This window comes from Vicia villosa, unplaced genomic scaffold (genome assembly GCF_029867415.1).
Source record: "Vicia villosa cultivar HV-30 ecotype Madison, WI unplaced genomic scaffold, Vvil1.0 ctg.001238F_1_1, whole genome shotgun sequence".
NCBI lineage: Eukaryota > Viridiplantae > Streptophyta > Magnoliopsida > Fabales > Fabaceae > Vicia > Vicia villosa.
The window spans coordinates 32,691-46,769 of record NW_026705546.1 but is presented as its reverse complement, the minus strand read 5'-3'; the positions used below and the strand labels follow the sequence as shown (position 1 = coordinate 46,769).

The 14,079-nt window shown below is 37.1% G+C and overlaps 2 protein-coding genes across 2 annotated transcripts; both read left to right on the top strand.

Moving 5' to 3' along the window:
• Nucleotides 1-6,543: 6,543 nt before the first annotated feature.
• On the top strand, nt 6,544-8,823 carry LOC131634136 (uncharacterized). Its single transcript, XM_058904794.1, has 2 exons — nt 6,544-8,079; nt 8,602-8,823. The coding sequence occupies exons 1-2, from the start codon at nt 6,544-6,546 to the stop codon at nt 8,821-8,823; spliced, it is 1,758 nt and encodes a 585-aa protein (XP_058760777.1).
• Nucleotides 8,824-10,611: 1,788 nt separating this feature from the next.
• On the top strand, nt 10,612-10,925 carry LOC131634146 (uncharacterized; the record flags this gene model as incomplete). Its single annotated transcript, XM_058904803.1, has 1 exon — nt 10,612-10,925. A coding segment is annotated over exon 1 (314 nt), but the record flags the coding sequence as incomplete, so codon positions are not given.
• Nucleotides 10,926-14,079: the final 3,154 nt, after the last annotated feature.

Below are 14,079 nucleotides of genomic sequence, written 5' to 3'. Positions count from 1 at the left end.
TTTGATTCTCAAGGTATCACGTTCGAATCCCGCCAAATGTATTTGCTTATTATGTTATTGGCAAAATATCCTTGTTGGTCTCTTAAATATACCCCCAAGGTCCATTCTGATGTCAAAGTGGTCCTTTAATTGTTCAAAAAGGACCACGTTTGTCCTTTCTGTCAATTCCGTTAGTCAAAGTCGGTTAAAAGTCTACGTGGCAGTGACATGTGAATCTGACCAAGTACATGTGAAACTAGAACAATTACACCAACAAAGTAGCATATATTAAAAACTATAGATCAATGTAGCAAGCAATAGTAAATAACTAAGTTAGGTCCACCATCACCCTTACCCATTTTTTCATTCATTCTCCAAACTCCTACAATGGCCAAAACAATCACCAACCAACGACCCATGTTCCACCCCATCATGAAAATTCATCTTCTGCCACAACGACAAAGTCAGATTCAAACCAAAAACCTTAACCTCTCTGGAACCTTACCTCACAACCTCAGCGAACTCACAGAACTCTTCAACATTTAATTCAAATTAACAACAAACATGAAATCAGTAAAAAGAAATATTAAAGACAAAATCAAAAAGGGGATTAGGGTTTCTATGAAACAAGTTCTTTGAAAACTCAGACTCCCTCTTCTCTTTTGCAAGTGCGCCGACGATGACGGAGAAATCTTCTCCGGTCAGCTTCATCTCTTGTGCATCCACTGCTAAAGTTTGGGGGTGTTATGCTGCACGGAGCTTCTATCTATGGCAACGTGGAAATGGGGAAGTTTGTTTATGGCAAATTTATATTCGCGTGCTGGGAGATGGGTAGAAGCTGGTAAGATTAGAAAAATGATTGATGAAATTTGTATTGTTTATGAAAACGCCACTGTTACTAACCATTTGCATATGGTGGTCAAAATTTAAGTTGAGAATAAGTAGTATATTGTGGATTGGGGGCTGTAAGATGAAAGAATCTTTAATTCATTGATTAATTATATTATAAGGATGTTTTAGAAAATTCCAAAACTCATGACTTGTCTTCTATGTATTTTGTGAATGTGCAGGTTATGTCAAACGAATAAGCATACAGTTTTTGTTCTCATTGTTGGAAAGATATGTCAAATGAATATTGTCTTGTATTTCTCAAATTAAACATTACTATATAAAATGAAGCTTAAATTTCTGGGTTTTTTTAAAGAAAAATTTGGGGAAGAAGATGAACAAAAATAATTAAAATCCAGAAATAGCTTTAGTGTCCGTTTTTCCGACGCTAAATCCGTCACATTACTTGGTCAGATCCACATGTCACTGCCACGTAGACTTTTAACAGACTTTGACTAACGGAGTTGACAGAAAGGACAAACGTGGTCCTTTTTGAACAATTAAAGGACCACTTTGACACTTTTTAGAGATAAGGGACCAGAATGGACCTTGGGGTATACTTAAGGGACCAAAAAGAGTATTTTGCCTATGTTATTTTATTAATATAAATGAATTAACAGGAAAAGAATTCAATCTTAATTGTCATACAAATAATAATTTAATTTATTAAGTTGTAGTAGTTGTCATTAATATAAATGAATTAACAGAAGAAAAAAATTCAATGCTAATTGTCTTACAAATATTAATTTAATTTATTAAGTTGTAGAAGTTGTCAGGATATACATAGATTTGATAATTGCTATTAAACATGGACAAACAAGTTTGGCCCGTCGGGCATGTCTATAATTGTTTATAATTTTAATTTTACAATTTCTATTAACATGTTATAAAATAAACTATATTATACACACAAAAAAAACATATTAGTTTAATAATTTGATTAAATTTAATGAATTGAATAATATTATGTTAATTTGTTAAATTTGTGTAGTCATTTACTCATTTAGAAGTTATATGGTATAGTAATTTAGAAGTCATTAAACATATGATCACTAATATCTGTTCAATTTAAGTAAATATTTTGTTGGCCCTTCAGAAAATAGATTCGGACCGTTGGACAATTAAATACTAGTAAGATACCCGTGCTTCTGCACGGGTAAATTTATTTAATATTGTATGAAATTTAATCAGATACGTATAAATTTAAAATAAAAAATTTATTTGATGCGATATAAAATATATTTAAATACAAATGTAAAATGAATAATAATCATATGAATTTAATTGTATTAAATAATCATTAAAAAAATTGTGAAATGAAGAAAGAAAAAAATTTAAAAATAAGGATATTATCTCTCTAATAAAAACAATGATTTATTAAAATAAAATAAGTATTGTGTTTATAGTGACCCGTGAGATTACAATATTTTTAACTTTATTAAAATTAAAAAATAAATTATTTTTTAGAGTTGATACATAAATAGAGAAAAAAAAATAAAATGAAAGTAAGAAAATGTGGGAAGAAAATTTGAGAGAAATTTGAAATTTTAATTAAGATAGAGAAAGTGTGTAATGATCGATTAAAATATATTAAATATTGTATTGATAGTGACCCGTGAGATAAATAAATATTTAATTTTATTAAAATTAAAAAAGTAGATTATTAATAATTTTTGTGATTAAATGGAAAATAATTAAAGTGAAAGTAAGAAAGTGTGGGAAAATGAAATGTGAAAGAAATTTGAAATTTTAAGTAAGAGAGAAGAAGTGTGTTGTGAAGAAAAAGTTGGTTATTGAAAAGTTTAAAAGTTGGACCAATGAGAGACCAACAATTGGCATTTGGTTATTGAAAAGTTGAAAAAGTTGTATGTGATTTTGTTAGTTATGGAATTGCCTTTTTTTTATGTGTAAAGAGTTTTTTAGCCAAGGGCATATTAGTCCGATTGGTCAATCTCTTAATAATAGTAGTTTGTATAGTAGAATATTAGTCCGATTGGTCAATCTCTTAATAATAGTTTGTATAGTAGAATTGGTCAATCTCTTAATAATAGTTTGTATAGTAGATAATAGATAGTATTATTCTATCTTTTTGATATGGAACTTTAGATATGTGGTTATATTTTATTGATGTAATCAATTGACATAAATAAAAATAAATAATAAATAAATATAATATAATGATAGTTAAGAAATATATTTAAAAGATATATAAATTTATAAAAAAAATATTTTAAATTATGATTGTCATAAAAAAATATTAATTTAGTTTAAAAGGTAGCGGTGGTTTAAAAAAAAAATCTTGTTAATTGAATTAAATATCACCTTAAAAATAATAGATATAACCATAAAATTTTATTTTATTTGATGCAGAAGGTAGTGTTTTGCCTGACTCTTACTCATTGCCGCCACTACCCTCTCTTATTATAAACACCCATAATCTTTTTCTTATATTTTAAATATGTGTAATTTTTAATTTACAAATTCCTAAGATCAAACAAAAATATAATATGAAATATTAGGTTGTTTCAGCCGGTCGAATATGTTTGATTTGTTTGCATATTTGGTACGGCAGACCTATGTTTGATCGCCAATAAATTTAATAAAGTTATTTTATAATTAAAAAAATAGTTTGTCTTGCCGATATAATTTACAACCTGTTTACACTTTTATTGGAGTAGATTGATTAATTAATTCATTTTTCTCATAAATATCTAATTTATAATAAAATATATTAAATTAAATTTATGCAACGCAAATAAATAGAATAAATTAAAAATAAAAACTATGTAATGTCGTATTAAATAAATTATTTATGTAATGGAAATGGTATAAATTAAAATAATTTCTTTCTATCTTATTTTACATTTTGTCTGCTTAAAATTCAATGTTACGAAATTTAAATAATCAAAAAATAATTAAAATAATAAAAAAAACTAAGTAATTAAGCTATGTTTTAGTAATAGTAAATTTCGATAGACAATCAATTGAAATAATATTAAAAATAATTAACTATTATTCTTGATTACACTTTTAATTTTGAAAAATATATATTTTTTAACTAAATCGTAAAAGAATATGTATTTGAATTTATTCGTTAGTATTAAATTATTAAATAGTGATACAAAAAATTTCAAATATAAGGAATATTTGTTATATGATTACAAACTATTTATTTATTTTTATATATTTTTTGGAAGTAAATAAAAATATAAGGAATATTTTGAATATTTGATTGAGTTGTCGGTTGTATATTTCATTTTTATTAATTTATTAATTTTTTCTCCAAACTTAATGATAATGGAAAGATGAATCTCGAAAAAAAATTCAGATCACATGAGTTTTGTAATATCCCAATGTTTATTTCAAGAGATTATTATTAAAGATATTCTATATAGTTGGATTATGACTAAGTGGCACTTTGGTAATTGAAGTTTAGTTGAAGGGCACTTAAGACAATGCACTAGATATGGAGTTCATAAGGGATTGTTTGGCTTGAAACATTTCTAACCACTTTGATCAAAACAGAATTTGGAGAAGAGGAAGAAGAAAACGTGAAAGAAGAAGAAGGTAGGAGAAGACCATTCAACTTTCAGCCTTGCATGTTTATAAGACCACCATCTCAGCTCTAATCCATCTTCAAGCAACCTGATAGCAGCTTCTTCTCTTCTGATTTCAGGTGAGTCTCATAGATAGAGACTTTGGGGAAACTTTTGGGGTTTATGTCAATGTGAGGGATTAAGGGATTGAAAGTATGTGTTCTATAATTCTTACTCATGCATGTTTTTAGACTCTATTCTAGTAGTAATTCATGTATGTACAATTACCATGCCTTATTACTCCATTAGGAATGATTGCATGTGAGATTTGGGGATTTGGGGACCCCAAACGCATTCTGCATTTTTGCTGATTTTGCAGAGTTCGCTGCAGCGAACTTTCTTTCGCTGTAGCGAATGGTTCGCTGTAGCGAACTGTGTAGCGAATAAACCTGGGAGTTGAATTGATTTATTCGCTGTAGCGAACTTTCCTTCGCTGTAGCGAATCGGGGCTTCGCTGGAGCGAACTGACCTGGATTTGAAGAAGTTTAGCTTCTGCTTGAGTTCGCTGTAGCGAACAGAAGTTCGCTGTAGCGAACTAGTCTGATACAGAATTAATAATTCTCCCATATGAGTGCAGTTTTGCTTCGTATCGGAATAGAAGGCCTCTTATGACTTGTATAACATTCTGATAAGTGTTTTATTTGTATAAGACCATGATATGACCGTAATCCCTTGAATATGCTTGTATGTTGTGAAATACAAATTGTGTGGATTATATTGTGACATAATTATTGATGTTTCCACTTGTTCCGGTTGAACACTTGGATGTGATTGCCTGTGTGATGGCTGATACTGTGTGTGTGCTTGAATCGGAGTAAGCCTAAGCTACTAGGTGGTAAGTCCTGTTTATGGACTTAGTCCATCATTTACCGTTGCGGTGTGAAGGTGAGGGTCTTGAATGGCGTTTCCCACCTTGATGTAACACATCGGCGTGCTCGGTATGTTTATGCACCTGAGCTACCATTGCAATATGAAGGTGAGGGTCTTGAAAGACGTTTCCCACCTTGATGTAACATATTGGCGTGCTTGGTATGGTGGGGTCGTGATGCCACGTAGGCTACATCACTTCAGACTCACCTCTAGTGATGTCACGTAGATAATCACTAGGCTTTCGCCCGGTGGGCTTGTACTGTCATGTAGGCGTCTTCGCATTTGGATAACCACCTGCGTATATACATGATTGATGGGGTAGTGACACCACTTAGGAAGTCACTACGGTAACTCATCACAGATGAGATTGTGTAGCCAAGTAGGTGTAATTCACATGGGATTCATCTGACTCATAGTGCGGTGGTCTTGTGCGAGTCTCTTGACGCGATGTACAGGAGTAACTCACCGAGGGTGTGGTTTGGCAGCCTAGGTAGACAGGCAGATTCTACTCCTGGATTCCTCGTACACGGGTACGGGTCTGCACACTTGTTTGTGGTGGCGTTGAGCCCGTTGTTGTTGATGCCATCTTGGATAGTTATGGGACTTCCAATGATGGTGTACCCTTGTTTGTATTTGTACCTGGCCGTGAGGTAACCCGGATCCTCGGTGGATCCGTTGATTGCATGTTCCCTGTAGAGCTGAGTGAACCCGTAGGATAGGGAGACTCACTGAGATTTAGTAATCTCACCCCATTCCAATTATTCTTTTTACAGGTGGTTCGAGGCAGGATCGAGGCAAGGGTAAGATGACTTAGCTTCGAGTTGGTGTTTCTTGGCGATGCGTTTTGTCATAGTTTATGATCTCTTGTATCTCCATCTTTTGTACTATGGATATGTATTTGTACCAGTTGGAACTCATGTATTTTGGCCATGAAGTTTGGGCTTTTGTACTTGTACTTATGCATTATCTATTCCGCTGCTTATGTTATGATTTTCGAGTACCATTTTAATGCCATATACGTATATCCTAGGCAATGTATGTATGGGGTGTTACAGTTGGTATCAGAGCAGGTTGATTCTCGGCCTTGCCATGAAACATCATAAGTTAGCATAATTCTGCCTCATATGTGTAATGTTGGCATGATTCCTTATGTCTTACTTATGGCATTAAGCCTGATCAACTTGATTCCGTGTGTAGGACAAACAGGAAGATGGCTGAACAACGCAGAGGTCCCGGAAGGCCCAGAACAAGGAATGTGGAGACTGAGCCTGAAACCGAGAATGTGGGTGTGCCTTGGGTGCAGATAATGCAGCAGATGCAACAGCAGAATCAGATGATGATGCAGATGATGCAAGGCATGCAAGGGCAACAACCAACCGCTCCCGCTCCTACTCCTCAGGCTGCAGCAGGGCCTGACTTTCGTGCCTTCTTTCGGATGGATCCGCCAGAGTTCTTGGGTGGCTTAGACCCTGTGATTGCGCATGATTGGCTATATGCTATGGAGATGATATTCCAGGCTATTCAGTGCACAGAAGAAGAGAAGGTGATCTTTGCTGCTCAGAAAATGAAGGGACCAGCAGGTAGATGGTGGAATACGGAGTCTACGTATTTCACTAACCGGGGGATTCCAAAGGATTGGCAACATTTCAAGACAACTTTCTTGGAGAAGTACTACCCCAACAGTGTGCGTGCTTTGAAGGAGCGCGAGTTTCAGTCCTTCAAACAAGGAAACATGTTGGTATCTGAATATGCTGAGAAGTTTGAGGACATGGCTGCCTATTCCAGACAAACGGCTTATGCACCAGATGAGTTGTGGAAGATTAATCAGTTCCTCATGGGGCTGAATGCTGATATTGTGCACAGTGTGTCTCAAAGGGAGTTTACCACCTATGCTGAGTGTTTGAGGCAATGTTATGTTGCCGAGAAAACATTGAAGAGAGTCCAAGATGAAAGAGAACAGAATAAGCCGGTTCGTAGGGAACAAGGAAGGTCGGGGCAGCATCTGAAAACTCGCAATTTCCCGCCTATGAAGAAACAAGTTCATGGTGATCGCTCTACTCAACCTTCTTGGTGTGGCAAGTGTAACAGGAAGCATTATGGAGATTGTAAGACAGCCCCGGTGAAATGCTACAAGTGTCAAGAGTTCGGTCATTTTAGGAAGGATTGTCCCGTGCGAGATGCTCCCGAAAGGACTCCAGGTCGTGTTTACACCTTGGACGCTAGGAAGGCCCAAGGGAACACTAATCTTGTTGCGGGTACGTGTTATTTTAATAACCAACCTTTGTTTGTGCTAGTTGATTGTGGAGCGACACATTCCTTTATTTCTTATCCTTGTGTACGGAGGCTTGGTTTTGAGACGAGTCTTCTTCCTAATCCTATGATTATCTCATCGGCTACGGACGATGTAGTAGAAGCTCGAGAATTTTGCAAGGAGTGTTCTATTACCTTCAATGGTCGTAAATTCGTGATTGATCTCATTTGTCTACCTCTTAAGAAGATCGATGTAGTACTTGGTATGGACTGGTTGTCAACTAACTCGGTGTACATCGGTTGTAAAGAGAAGGCTATCTTCATTCCTGCTAAGGAGACTACCTCAACCGATGCCATTGAACATCTTCTTGAAGGTACAGTTAACATGATCAATTACCTTTTTGCTCGAGAGAAGTCTTTCCTTTTGGTTCTTACGTCAGATTCCAAGGACAAGAAGAGCGTATTGGAGATTCCGGTTGTGTGTGAATTTTCCGATGTATTTCCTGAGGATGTTACTTCTCTTCCACCGGAAAGGGAAGTTGAATTCTCTATTGATCTTGTTCCGGGTACCGCTCCAGTTTCGATCGCCCCTTATAGGATGTCTCCTGCAGAGCTAAGAGAGTTGAAGAGTCAGCTAGAAGAGTTGTTGGCGAAACACTTCATTCGTCCTAGTGTTTCTCCATGGGGAGCCCCAGTCTTGTTAGTGAAGAAGAAGGATGGTAGTATGCATTTGTGCATCGACTATTGTCAGCTGAACAAGGTAACCATAAAGAACAAGTATCCTCTACCACGGATTGATGACCTCCTAGATCAATTGAAAGGAGCCTGTGTGTTCTCGAAGATTGACCTCAGGTCGGGATATCATCAAATTCGGGTTAAGAGTTCGGATGTATCTAAGACTGCTTTTAGGACGAGATACGGTCATTATGAGTTCTTGGTTATGCCATTCGGGGTGACCAATGCTCCTGCTGTCTTTATGGATTACATGAACTGGGTGTTTCAACCATATTTGGATCAGTTCGTGGTGATCTTCATAGATGACATCTTGATCTACTCTCGGACTATTGAAGAGCACATGGAGCATTTGAGGATTGTGTTGTCGGTTCTTAGAGAAAAGCAGTTGTTTGCGAAGTTTAGTAAGTGTGAGTTCTGGATGTCCGAAGTTAAGTTTCTTGGACATGTCATATCTGGCGGCGGCGTAGCTGTAGACCCTTCAAAGGTAGCAGCAGTGATAAATTGAGAACGACCCAAGAATGCAACTGAAGTTCGTAGTTTCCTAGGCTTGGCAGGTTACTATCGGAGGTTCATTATGGGCTTTTCCAAATTGGCATTACCTTTGACCAGACTTACAAGGAAGGAAGCTTCATTCAAATGGAATTCCGAATGTGAGAAGAGTTTTCAGAAACTCAAGGAAAAGTTAACTACGGCTCCAGTGTTGGTGATTCCAGATCCAAACCGATCCTATGAAGTGTTTTGCGATGCTTCTAAGAAAGGTTTGGGTGGAGTGTTGATGCAAGATGGACAGGTTGTAGCTTATGCATCTAGACAGTTGAGATCTCATGAAGAGAATTATCCTACCCATGACCTCGAACTCGCTGCAATTGTGTTCGCGCTCAAGGTGTGGCAACATTATTTGTATGGAGTTCACTTTGAGATGTTTAGTGATCACAAAAGTTTGAAGTATCTCTTTGATCAAAAGGAACTCAACATGCGTCAAAGGAGATGGATGGAGTACTTGAAGGACTTTGACTTTGATTTAAAGTACCATCCCGGTAAAGCTAATATGGTAGCGGATGCCTTGAGTAGGAAGGAGATTAAGGTTGCAGAGCTGATGATGTTGGAATTTGGCCTTATGGAGAAGTTCAGAAATCTGGATTTACAATTCAAGTGGGCACCAACAGGTGTGTTGATAAGTAACTTGTGTATTGAGAATGAGTTGCGGGAAAGGATCCGTCAAGCACAGCAAAATGATTTAGAATTGCAGGCTAAAGCAAACCTTCCAGATTTCGTTCGTACATCTGATGGACTCATTCTTTTTGGACGGAGGATGTGTGTGCCAAATAACGTGGAGTTAAGGAGGTTAATTCTGGACGAGGCTCACAAAAGCAAATTCACCATCCATCCCTGGTCGACCAAGATGTATCAAGACTTGAAAGGGAATTTTTGGTGGCCTGGTATGAAGAGAGATGTGGCTGATTATGTAGAGCAGTGTGCGATATGTCAACAAGTGAAGATTGAACACCAAAGGCCCGGTGGTATGTTGCAACCATTGGATATTCCTGTTTGGAAATGGGACAGTATATCCATGGACTTCATTGTGGGACTACCGCGGGTATTAGGTGGGCATGACTCGATATGGGTGATAGTGGATCGCTTGACCAAGTCCGCGCATTTCTTACCAGTTAAGACGACTCACAAGGTTTCTCACCTTGCGAGGCTTTTTGTAGTAGAGATTGTAAGATTGCACGGTGTACCTTCCAGCATTGTATCGGATAGAGATCCAAAGTTCACTTCCCGATTTTGGAAAGCTTTTCACCAAGAGATGGGTACCAATCTGAATTTGAGCACTTCTAACCACCCTCAGACAGATGGACAAACAGAAAGGACCATTCAGACTATTGAGGATATGCTGAGGACATGTATCTTAGAAACTGGTGGAAGTTGGAAAGATAACTTACCTTTGATAGAATTCGCGTATAGCAACAGTTATCATGCGAGTATCGGTATGGCCCCATACGAAGCCTTATATGGAAGGAAGTGTCGATCACCGTTGTGTTAGTCTGAAGTTGGTGAGAAGGGAATCCTTGGACCAGAGATAATTCAAGAAACCACAGAGAAGGTTAAGATGATCCGAGATAAGATGAAACAAGCTCAAGATCGACAGAAGAGTTATGCGGACAAACGAAGAAGACCGTTGGAGTTTGATGTAGGAGATCATGTGTTCTTGAAGGTGACTCCAAGGTTAAGGTTGAAAGGACCGTTTAAGACACGCAAACTTAGCCCGAGATACGTGGGACCTTACCAGATCATGAGACGGATAGGTGAAGTCGCATACCAGTTAGCGTTGCCTCCTTCACTATCCGGGCTGCATGACGTATTCCATGTGTCTCAACTGCGGAAGTTCGTGCCGAATTCGTTTCATCCTATCCTACCAGATACGATTGAAGTAGAACCAGATCTTTCATACCAACCGAAACCCTGTCGTATTCTGGAGTATGCTAGTAAGTCTTTGAGGAGCAAGGAGATACCTCTTGTCAAGGTGTTGTGGGAAGAGTCGCGACCTGACGAAACTACTTGGGAGCTCGAATCAGAGATGCGGGAGTTGTATCCTCACTTATTCTGGTAAGTTTTTGAATTCGAGGACGAATTCTATTTAAGGGGGGGAGAATGTAATATCCCAATGTTTATTTCAAGAGATTATTATTAAAGAAATTCTATATAGTTGGATTATGACTAAGTGGCACTTTGGTAATTGAAGTTTAGTTGAAGGGCACTTAAGACAATGCACTAGATATGAAGTTCATAAGGGATTGTTTGGCTTGAAACATTTCTAACCACTTTGATCAAAACAGAATTTGGAGAAGAGGAAGAAGAAAACGTGAAAGAAGAAGAAGGTAGGAGAAGACCATTCAACTTTCAGCCTTGCATGTTTATAAGACCACCATCTCAGCTCTAATCCATCTTCAAGCAACCTGATAGCAGCTTCTTCTCTTCTGATTTCAGGTGAGTCTCATAGATAGAGACTTTGGGGAAACTTTTGGGGTTTATGTCAATGTGAGGGATTAAGGGATTGAGAGTATGTGTTCTATAATTCTTACTCATGCATGTTTTTAGACTCTATTCTAGTAGTAATTCGTGTATGTACAATTACCATGCCTTATTACTCCATTAGGAATGATTGCATGTGAGATTTTGGGATTTGGGGACCCCAAATGCGTTCTGCATTTTTGCTGATTTTGCAGAGTTCGCTGCAGCGAACTTTCTTTCGTTGTAGCGAATGGTTCGCTGTAGCGAACTGTGTAGCGAATAAACCTGGCAGTTGAATTGATTTATTCGCTGTAGCGAACTTTCCTTCGCTGTAGCGAATCGGGGCTTCGCTGGAGTTCGCTGTAGCGAACTGACTTGGATTTGAAGAAGTTTAGCTTCTGCTTGAGTTCGCTGTAGCGAACAGAAGTTCGCTGTAGCGAACTAGTCTGATACAGAATTAATAATTCTCCCATATGAGTGCAGTTTCGCTTCGTATCGGAATCGAAGGCCTCTTATGACTTGTATAACATTCTGATAAGTGTTTTATTTGTATAAGACCATGATATGACCGTAATCCCTTGAATATGCCTGTATGTTGTGAAATACAAATTGTGTGGATTATATTGTGACATAATTATTGATGTTTCCACTTGTTCCGGTTGAACACTTGGATGTGATTGCCTGTGTGATGGCTGATACTGTGTGTGTGCTTGAATCGGAGTAAGCCTAAGCTACTAGGTGGTAAGTCCTGTTTATGGACTTAGTCCATCATTTACTGTTGCGGTGTGAAGGTGAGGGTCTTGAATGGCGTTTCCCACCTTGATGTAACACATCGGCGTGCTCGGTATGTTTATGCACCTGAGCTACCATTGCAATATGAAGGTGAGGGTCTTGAAAGACGTTTCCCACCTTGATGTAACATATTGGCGTGCTTGGTATGGTGGGGTCGTGATGCCACGTAGGCTACATCACTTCAGACTCACCTCTAGTGATGTCACGTAGATAATCACTAGGCTTTCGCCCGGTGGGCTTGTACTGTCATGTAGGCGTCTTCGCATTTGGATAACCACCTGCGTATATACATGATTGATGGGGTAGTGACACCACTTAGGAAGTCACTACGTTAACTCATCACAGATGAGATTGTGTAGCCAAGTAGGTGTAATTCACATGGGATTCATCTGACTCATAGTGCGGTGGTCTTGTGCGAGTCTCTTGACGCGATGTACAGGAGTAACTCACCGAGGGTGTGGTTTGGCAGCCTAGGTAGACAGGCAGATTCTACTCCTGGATTCCTTGTACATGGGTACGGGTCTGCACACTTGTTTGTGGTGGCGTTGAGCCCGTTGTTGTTGATGCCATCTTGGATAGTTATGGGACTTCTAATGATGGTGTACCCTTGTTTGTATTTGTACCTGGCCGTGAGGTAACCCGGATCCTCGGTGGATCTGTTGATTGCATGTTCCCTGTAGAACTGAGTGAACCCGTAGGATAGGGAGACTCACTGAGATTTAGTAATCTCACCCCATTCCAATTATTCTTTTTACAGGTGGTTCGAGGCAGGATCGAGGCAAGGGTAAGATGACTTAGCTTCGAGTTGGTGTTTCTTGGCGATGCGTTTTGTCATAGTTTATGATCTCTTGTATCTCCATCTTTTGTACTATGGATATGTATTTGTACCAGTTGGAACTCATGTATTTTGGCCATGACAGTTTGGGCTTTTGTACTTGTACTTATGCATTATCTATTCCGCTGCTTATGTTATGATTTTCGAGTACCATTTTAATGCCATATACGTATATCCTAGGCAATGTATGTATGGGGTGTTACAAGTTTACTTACATTCAAAGTCTGAAATTGTGACAATAAGTGATAATGAATGTTAAGAGAAAGTGTATATTTTACAAATTTGAAAATAATGTTAATATTGTAATTAATTGTAACTTGTTATGAATATTTATGTTAGTGGATGTTCATCCATCTCCTAGTTATTCATCTTCCTATTTCATACTTAATATGTGTTTAATATGTGTGATTTTCTATCTCCCTTGAGTCCTATAAATAGAGACTCATATTACAATGTAAAACACATTTGAAATAAGATAAGATAATATTGTTATCTTTCTTCTCTACCTTTCTTTGATCTTTATTATTTTATTTAGTTTTATAACACGTTATCAGCACGAAGCTCTATCAAACTTGAAAAAAATATTTTTTGAAGCCCTAACTATTAGAGATAATATTAGTTAATTATTTTAGGGTTAATACTACTTTACCCCCCTGCCATATAAGCGAGATTCGGTTTACCCCCCTCTAAAAAAAAAACTTATTGGACAAACCTTGCAAAATAAAGATTCCATCAATATTGACCCTGATCAGTTTTTTTGGCCAAGATTCTTAGAATCTTGCCTACGTGGCATTTTGGTAGTGCTGACTGTACAACACATAAGCAATGTGGCACAGTCAGCACTGCCACGTGGAATTTATTTTTTTTTGAATTTTTTTTTGACTTTTTTTTTAAAATTAATATTTTTTTTTTAAAATTATTTTTTTTTTAAAAAATTAATTTTTTTTTAAAATTAATATTTTTTTAAAAAAAAAATTAATATTTTTTTTAAAAAAAATTTAATATTTTTTTACGTTTTTAAAAAATATTTGACAGTACCTGCGGATTTACGTACGGATTTAAAAATACCTGCGGATTCACCAACGGATTTGACAATACCTGCGGATTTACCTACGAATTTGA

Coding starts and splice junctions, on each gene's coding strand:
- LOC131634136 (XM_058904794.1), top strand. CDS start 6,544: ATGGCTGAACAACGCAGAGGTCCCGGAAGGCCCAGAACAAGGAATGTG. Junction 8,080..8,601: donor TTGTGTGTGAATTTTCCGAT/GTATTTCCTGAG, acceptor TATTTGGATCAG/TTCGTGGTGATCTTCATAGA.